The 8,751-nt window shown below is 56.8% G+C and overlaps 1 protein-coding gene across 2 annotated transcripts in view; it reads right to left on the bottom strand.

Annotated features, from left to right (window-relative positions):
• Positions 1-28: 28 nt before the first annotated feature.
• LOC137319104 (ras and Rab interactor 2-like) overlaps positions 29-8,751 on the bottom strand; it is a 35,200-nt gene continuing 26,477 nt past the window's right edge. For both annotated transcript variants that reach the window (XM_067981466.1, XM_067981467.1), the window contains exons 7-10: positions 7,858-8,163; positions 6,593-6,724; positions 4,054-4,217; positions 29-1,388 (exon numbers count right to left, since the gene is read on the bottom strand). In XM_067981466.1, coding sequence (XP_067837567.1) covers positions 1,038-1,388; positions 4,054-4,217; positions 6,593-6,724; positions 7,858-8,163 — 953 coding nt within the window. In that variant the 3' untranslated portion in view covers positions 29-1,037. The remainder of the gene's footprint in view (positions 1,389-4,053; positions 4,218-6,592; positions 6,725-7,857; positions 8,164-8,751) is intronic.

Raw genomic sequence — 8,751 nt, 5'->3', positions numbered from 1 at the left:
TCCCAGAATGGGCCCTTTTGAAGATGGAAGTGGAAATGGGCTCAGGAGACAATTGGATGGGCCTGTGGAGAGAGAGAGAGAGAGAGGGGATAAAGGGAGAAGGTGGGGAGGTGGGGTTGAGGGATGGGGGGAGGTGGTGGGGAGGTGGAGTTGAGGGATACGTGGGGAGGTGGGGTTGAGGGATGGGGGAGAAGGTGGGGAGGTGGGGTTGAGGGATGGGGGGAGGTGGTGGGGAGGTGGAGTTGAGGGATATGTGGGGAGGTGGGGTTGAGGGATGGGGGAGAAGGTGGGGAGGTGGGGTTGAGGGATGGGGGGAGGTGGGTGGGGAGGTGGAGTTGAGGGATACGTGGGGCGGTGGGGTTGAGGGATGGGGGAGAAGGTGGGGAGGTGGAGTTGAGGGATACGTGTGGCGGTGGGGTTGAGGGATGGGGGGAGGTGGTGGGGAGGTGGAGTTGAGACTCCTCAGGCTGCCGCACTGCCAATCCTGGTTGAGCGCCCGGAGACACTCGATGACCTGCTTGTGAGAGTCATTCCCCCCTTCCATCCACATTTCCTCCCTCCACCCTCCATATATTTTCCTACTGATTGTCAACACCCCTGAGGCAGCAAGGCTGAGATAGGGAACTCGGTGGGGTTGGAGTGAGGGGAGGGGGAACGGGGATCGCCCCAACCTGTGCCCCACCCCCCTGTGGTGAGAACACCTTGGTATCGCTCCTCACAACAACAACAACAGAGAGAAATAAATAAATGAGATCCCGTCAATCCAACCAGGGAGAGGAGAGAGCCTCGGCCTAATTCCCGAGGTGGGGTCAGCTCGCTCGACTCAGGCCGTGGTCCAAACTCAGGCCCTTTCTGCCCCCCCCACCACCAGGCAGCCTCAGTCCTTCTTTCTAGCCTGAGATGGCACATTCACGTTGGATTAGAAAGTAGTGCAAAAACTTAAGAGTAGCTCCAGGCTTCACGGGGCCTCTGTGGGCCGGGAGTTCCCGTTGCCAATGGCGATCAGAAGCCATTGTTGTCCTTGGAGGACCCGTCCCCTAGGATATTGGGCCCTGAGCTTCCCCATGGTCCACAGCATCGTCCCGAAGGAGCCTGCGGTTGCCCCTGGCCGGTATCTCCTGCTCGATGGGCTTGTAGATGAAGTGGTAATAGCCAGAACCGTCCTGGCCCTTGAGTTCGGCCTTGATCCGCTGGGGGTGGGAGTCCCCGGGCAGCTGACGGCAGCTGTCGTCCACCACCAGGAACAGGCCGTGCCCCTCGGGCTCCTGGACCTTGAACTTCTGGGCACAGAGCCGGCACAGCTCCTCGGCCGTCTCGGCCGGTTTCACCACCAGGGTCTTGGCCGTGCAGCCGTTGCTGGCGTCTTCGTAGGCAACGCGGAGAAAGTTCTAATGAAACAGCGGGGAGGGAAAGAAAGAAAGACAGAATTCCCATTTATACATCGCATTACACCTCCGACAGTGCGGCGCTCCCTCAGTACCGACCCTCCGACAGTGCAGCACTCCCTCAGTACTGACCCTCCGGACAGTGCAGCGCTCCCTCAGTACCGACCCTCCGACAGTGCGGCGCTCCCTCAGTACCGACCCTCCGACAGTGCAGCGCTCCCTCAGTACCGACCCTCCGACAGTGCGGCGCTCCCTCAGTACCGACCCTCCGACAGTGCAGCACTCCCTCAGTACTGACCCTCCGACAGTGCGGCGCTCCCTCAGTACCGACCCTCGACAGTGCAGCACTCCCTCAGTACTGACCCTCCGACAGTGCGGCGCTCCTCAGTACTGACCCTCCGACAGTGCGGCAGTCCCTCAGTACTGACCCTCCGACAGTGCGGCGCTCCCTCAGTACTGACCCTCCGACAGTGCGGCAGTCCCTCAGTACTGACCCTCCGACAGGTGCGGCGCTCCCTCAGTACTGACCCTCCGACAGTGCGGCGCTCCCTCAGTACTGACCCTCCGACAGTGCGGCGCTCCCTCAGTACTGACCCTCCGACAGTGCGGCGCTCCCTCAGTACTGACCCTCCGACAGTGCGGCGCTCCCTCAGTACTGACCCTCCGACAGTGCAGCACTCCCTCAGTATTGACCCTCCGACAGTGCAGCACTCCCTCAGTACTGACCCTCCGACAGTGCAGCACTCCCTCAGTACTGACCCTCCGACAGTGCGGCACTCCCTCAGTACCGACCCTCCGACAGTGCAGCGCTCCCTCAGTACCGACCCTCCGACAGTGCAGCTCTCCCTCAGTACTGACCCTCCGACAGTGCGGCGCTCCCTCAGTACCGACCCTCCGACAGTGCGGCGCTCCCTCAGTACCGACCCTCCGACAGTGCGGCGCCCCCTCAATACCGACCCTCCGACAGTGCGGCGCTCCCTCAGTACTGACCCTCCGACAGTGCAGCGCTCCCTCAGTACCGACCCTCGACAGTGCAGCACTCCCTCAGTACTGACCCTCCAACAGTGCAGCACTCCCTCAGTACTGACCCTCCGACAGTGCGGCGCTCCCTCAGTACCGACCCTCCGACAGTGCAGCACTCCCTCAGTACTGACCCTCCGACAGTGCGGCGCTCCCTCAGTACTGACCCTCCGACAGTGCGGCAGTCCCTCAGTACTGACCCTCCGACAGTGCGGCGCTCCCTCAGTACTGACCCTCCGACAGTGCAGCGCTCCCTCAGTACTGACCCTCCGACAGTGCGGCGCTCCCTCAGTACTGACCCTCCGACAGTGCAGCACTCCCTCAGTACTGACCCTCCGACAGTGCAGCACTCCCTCAGTACTGACCCTCCGACAGTGCAGCACTCCCTCAGTATTGACCCTCCGACAGTGCAGCACTCCCTCAGTACTGACCCTCCGACAGTGCGGCACTCCCTCAGTACCGACCCTCCGACAGTGCAGCGCTCCCTCAGTACCGACCCTCCGACAGTGCAGCTCTCCCTCAGTACTGACCCTCCGACAGTGCGGCGCTCCCTCAGTACTGACCCTCCGACAGTGCAGCGCTCCCTCAGTACCGACCCTCCGACAGTGCAGCTCTCCCTCAGTACTGACCCTCCGACAGCGCGGCGCTCCCTCAGTACTGACCCTCCGACAGTGCGGCGCCCCCTCAGTACCGACCCTCCGACAGTGCGGCGCTCCCTCAGTACTGACCCTCCGACAGTGCGGCGCTCCCTCAGTACCGACCCTCCGACAGTGCAGCACTCCCTCAGTACTGACCCTCCGACAGTGCGGCGCTCCCTCAGTACTGACCCTCCGACAGTGCGGCGCTCCCTCAGTACTGACCCTCCGACAGTGCAGCGCTCCCTCAGTACCGACCCTCCGACAGTGCAGCACTCCCTCAGTACTGACCCTCCGACAGTGCGGCGCTCCCTCAGTACCGACCCTCCGACAGTGCGGCGCTCCCTCAGTACCGACCCTCCGACAGTGCGGCGCTCCCTCAGTACCGACCCTCCGACAGTGCAGCACTCCCTCAGTACTGGCACTGGGAGTGTCGGCCTGGATTATGGGGCTCGAGTCTCTGGAGTGGGGGCTCGAACCCACGACCTTCTGACTCGGAGGCGAGAGAGAGAGAGACTGAGCCACAGATTGGTTCGTGGCCCTCATTTCTTCTTTAGAAGATAAATTTCACATTAATCTCTTAACTCCCCACCTTCCTGCACAGCGGGAAAAATTCCACCCAACCGATCTGATTCACCCGTCAGCTCTTTGCCCCTCCCTCGCTGGAGCGCGGGTCCCTCGGCCCTGACCGGCCTCTGATACCTCACTGGAGTGGCCTGTTCATCACGTGCGCCGGCAGGGCATTCAACTGCGGAAGCATCGCAACCGATCCCCGACCCCGTCCACATGCACCCGCGACGGGTTGGGATCGGGAGCTGGAACCCTGGCCGTTTTCCCCCTCCCTAACCCACTGAGGTCGGTCAATTGTAGCCCCTACTGTTCCCCACCCCCCCCCCCCCCCGGCTGAGAGATGCCAACTCGGCACAGGCCGGGGATGGAGCCTGGGCCTTTCCTGCTCGGTACCCCCGTCGAGGGGGGAGGGATTTGATGGGGCGGCTCTCTCCCCCACTGACCTGGAAGTCGTTGACCGAAGGCAGAGGCCCGTATGTCCGCCTCCTCTTGTGCCACTGCTTCAGAGAGCTTTGGACCTCTTTGCTGATCCCCGTTGCAGGCTGGTCGACATGGTAGTTCTGGAGCTCGTACATGCTGGCGTACAAACTGGTGAGATAATAACCACCTGTGGGGGTTTTGAGAGAGTGAATAAGCTTTATAAATAGAGGCATGGAGTACAGAAGGAAGGACGTTATGCTAAACTTTTATAAATCACTGGTTAGACCTCAGCTGGAATATTGTGTCCAATTCTGGGCACCGCACTTTAGGAAGGATGTCGGGGCCTTGGAGAGGGTGCGGAGGAGATTTACCAGAACGGTCCCAGGGATGAGGGACTTCAGTTATGTGGAGGGACTGGAGAAGCTGGGATTGTTCTCCTTAGAGCAGAGAAGGTTAAGGGGAGATTTAATCGAGGGGTTCAAAATCATGAGGGGTTTTGATGGAGTAAATAAGGAGAAACTGTTTCCAGTGGCAGGAGGGTCGGTAACCAGAGGACACAGATTGAAGATAATTGGTGAAAGAACCAGAGGGGGAGATGGGGAGAATGTTTTTTTACGCAGTGAGTTGTTCTGATCTGGAATTCACTGCCTGAAAGGGCGGTGGAAGCAGATTCAATAATAACTTTCAAAAGGGAATTGGAGAAATACTTGAAGGGGAAAAATTTACAGGGGCTCTGGGGAAAGATCAGGGGGGAGTGGGACTAACGGGATAGATCTTTCAAAGAGCCAACACAGGCACGATGGGCTGAATGGCCTCCTTGGCTGTAAGATTCTATGTTTCAAGGTTGCAGAGACTGGGCTTGTATTCCCTCGAGATTAAGGGGTGATCTAATCGAGGGGTTTAAGATGATTAAAGGATTCGATCGGGTCGATAGAGAGAAACTATTTCCTCTGGTGGGGGGAGTCCAGAACAAGGGGGCAGAACCTTAAAATTAGAGCCAGGCCGTTCAGGGGTGATGTCAGGAAGCATTTCATCACACGCGCCAGACAAGTGCCAGGCAATGACCATCTCCAACAAGAGAGAGTCTAACCACCTCCCCTTGACATTCAACGGCATTACCATCGCCGAATCCCCCACCATCAACATCCTGGGGGTCACCATTGACCAGAAACTTAACTGGACCAGCCATATAAATACTGTGGCTACAAGAGCAGGTCAGAGGCTGGGTATCCTGTGGCGAGTGACTCACCTCCTGACTCCCCAAAGCCTTTCCACCATCGACAAGGCACAAGTCAGGAGTGTGATGGAATACTCTCCACTTGCCTGGATGAGTGCAGCTCCAACAACACTCAAGAAGCTCGACACCATCCAAGATAAAGCAGCCCGCTTGATTGGCACCCCATCCACCACCCTAAACATTCACTCCCTTCACCACCGGCGCACTGTGGCTGCAGTGTGTACCATCCACAGGATGCACTGCAGCAACTCGCCAAGGCTTCTTCGACAGCACCTCCCAAACCCGCGACCTCTACCACCTAGAAGGACAAGAGCAGCAGGCACATGGGAACAACACCACCTGCACGTTCCCCTCCAAGTCACACACCATCCCGACTTGGAAATATATCGGCCGTTCCTTCATCGTCGCTGGGTCAAAATCCTGGAACTCCCTTCCTAACAGCACTGTGGGAGAACCTTCACCACACGGACTGCAGCGGTTCAAGAAGGCGGCTCACCACCACCTTCTCAAGGGGCAACCAGGGACGGGCAATAAATGCCGGCCTCACCAGTGACGCCCACATCCCATGAACGAATAAAAACAAACAAAGGGGAGTGGGAATCTGGAACTCTCTCCCCCAAAAAGCTGTTGAGGCTGGGGGTCAATTGGAAATTTCAAAACTGAGATGGATGGATTTTTGTTGGGTGGGGGGGGTTAAGGGTTAGGGAACCAAGGCGGGTAAATGGAGTTAAGATACAGATCAGCCATGATCTGGTTGAATGGCCTCAAAGTTTACAGCACAGAAACAGGCCATTCGGCCCCACTAGTCTATCCCGGTGTTTATGCTCCACACGAGCCCCCTCCCTCCCTACTCCATCTCACCCTATCAGCATATCCTTCTATTCCTTTCTCCCTCATGTGTTTATCCAGCTTCCCCTTAAATCCATCTACACTATTCACCTCAACTACTCCATGTGGGAGTGAGTTCCACATTCTCACCACTCTCTGGGTGAAGAAGTTTCTCCTGAATTCCCGATTGGATTTATTAGTGACTATCTTATATTTTAAAAAGGACTCCCTTTTCTACCGGGCCTTTCACAACCTCAGGACGTCCCAAAGCGATTTACAGCCAACGAAGTACTTTTGAAGCGACCGAGTTTAATTACTGGACAGAGAACTTGGGGGGATAGGGGGAGGGGTGAGGGGCGAGGAAGGGGAGGGGGACGGGGTAGGGGGAGGGGGGAAGGGGTAGGAAGGGTGAGGGCCGAGGGGGGGAGGATTCTGTCTCTGGTCCCACCCTCCAAGATCCAGTGGAGAGGGTTGAAATCCCAGGCTGTCCTCCCTACCTTCACCCATCAGCTCAGACTGGCCCAGTAACTCCATCATGTATTCCACCTCCATGCTCAGCTCCGGCAGGTCGCACTGAGCGATGATGTACGACATCGTAGGCAGGAAGTCATCAGCGCCGAAGGGTTCCCCTGTAAGCGGCAAGGCAAAGGAATACGGCACTCTTACCCATGACGTAACACGCCAGCAGCGTTATTCAACCAGCGAGACGCACAAAATAGGCTTCCCTCCTCAGTCACTGTACGGCTCAGAGGGTAACCGAGTGAGCAGGTACGAGCAACGTAATGAGCGGCCGAGCACCAGCGGGTTGGTCGCAGCAATTCTCTAACTCCTGCCCCGAAAGCCCCGACCCTTCTCTGGGGGCAGGTGGTGGGATTCATGCAATTCCATCGAGTCCACAGCACAGAAACAGGCCATTCGGCCCCACTGGTCCATGCCGGTGTTTGTGCTCCACACGAGCCGAGTCCCACCCCTCTTCATCTCACCCTATCACAGGCAGTGCCCGCCCGCCGGCAGGATTAACCGGATGGTGGGCAGGATGATCACCGGGCCTGACACCAGGACCATGGTGTGTCACTACTGACTGAATGCTCAGAAGGAAGAGTCCTGACTGAACCAGGGACATCACCAAACACAGCACTCCCTCCCTTAACCCAAAGTTGGACAGCATGTGTCTGACTGAAACACCCGCTGCGTTAAACTGAGGGATATAACTGGGGGTGTAGAGGGAGCTTTACTCTGTATCTAACCCTGTACCTGCCCCGGGAGTGATTGATGGGACAGTGTAGAGGGAGCTTTACTCTGTATCTAACCCTGTACCTGCCCCGGGAGTGATTGATGGGACAGTGTAGAGGGAACTTTACTCTGTATCTAACCCTGTACCTGCCCTGGGAGTGTTTGATGGGACAGTGTAGAGGGAGCTTTACTCTGTATCTAACCCTGTACCTGCCCTGGGAGTGTTTGATGGGACAGTGTAGAGGGAGCTTTACTCTGTATCTATCCCTGTACCTGCCCTGGGAGTGTTTGATGGGACAGTGTAGAGGGAGCTTTACTCTGTATCTAACCCTGTACCTGCCCTGGGAGTGTTTGATGGGACAGTGTAGAGGGAGCTTTACTCTGTATCTAACCCTGTACCTGCCCTGGGAGTGTTTGATGGGACAGTGTAGAGGGAGCTTTACTCTGTATCTAACCCTGTACCTGCCCTGGGAGTGTTTGATGGGACAGTGTAGAGGGAGCTTTACTCTGTATCTAACCCGTGCTGTACCTTCTCGGCCGTTCACCCTCTCGTAGATCAGTTTACAGGCTTGCAGGAGGAAGTTCACCTTCTTGATTGGGGAGTAGGTTTTCTGCATTATTATGAACCTCTGTTTGATCTTCTCCACTGTGCCGATCTCGGGAGCACTGACCCGCACTCCCAGGCTCTGAGGCCCAGCCTGCCTCACTAGCAGCAGGTTCTCCCTCACCTGCTGGAGGGAGCCATCGGCCGTGTGGAAGTCCCGCAGGCAGGTGTTGAGGTATCGTTTCAGGGGTTTCAGCACACACTTGTGCATGGCCACCTCCAGCCAGTGATCTGCGGGAGGCAAGGAGCCAATATCAGCCATTGTCTTCGGTCCCCGCACTGCACAGGACCGAAGAACGCAGGGTGCAGGACACAAGGGAGGGTGGGAAAGAGTAGATGAGGAGAGGGAAAGAAAGAGAGAGAGAGGGAAAGAAAGAAAGAGAGGGAAAGAGCGAGAGAGACAGAGAGGGAGAGAGAGAAAGGAAAGAGAGAGAGAGAAAGAAAGAAAGAGAGGGAAAGAGACAGAGAGAGAAAGGAAAGAGAGAGAGAGAGAGAAAGGAAAGAGAGAGAGAGAAGCGAGAGAGGGAGAAAGAGAGAGAGAAAGAGAGAGAGAAAGGAAAGAGAGATAGAGAGAAAGAGAGAGAGAGAGAGAAAGAAAGAGAGGGAAAGAGAGACAGAGAGAGAGAGACAGAGAGAGAGAGAAAGGAAAGAGAGAGAGAGGGAAGAGAGAGAGGGAGAAAGAGAGAGAAAGGAAAGAGAGACAGAGAGAAAGAAACAGAGAAACAGAGACAGACGGAAAGAGAGAAAGAGAAATAGAGAAAGAAAGAAAATGGAAGAGTGAAAGGGAGAGAGAAGAGAGATAGAAAAGAGAGAAAGAAA

Source organism: Heptranchias perlo, unplaced genomic scaffold, assembly GCF_035084215.1.
Source record: "Heptranchias perlo isolate sHepPer1 unplaced genomic scaffold, sHepPer1.hap1 HAP1_SCAFFOLD_731, whole genome shotgun sequence".
Taxonomy (NCBI): Eukaryota; Metazoa; Chordata; class Chondrichthyes; order Hexanchiformes; family Hexanchidae; genus Heptranchias; species Heptranchias perlo.
Note: the sequence above shows the minus strand (reverse complement) of the source record. Positions and strands in the feature narration are given on the sequence as shown.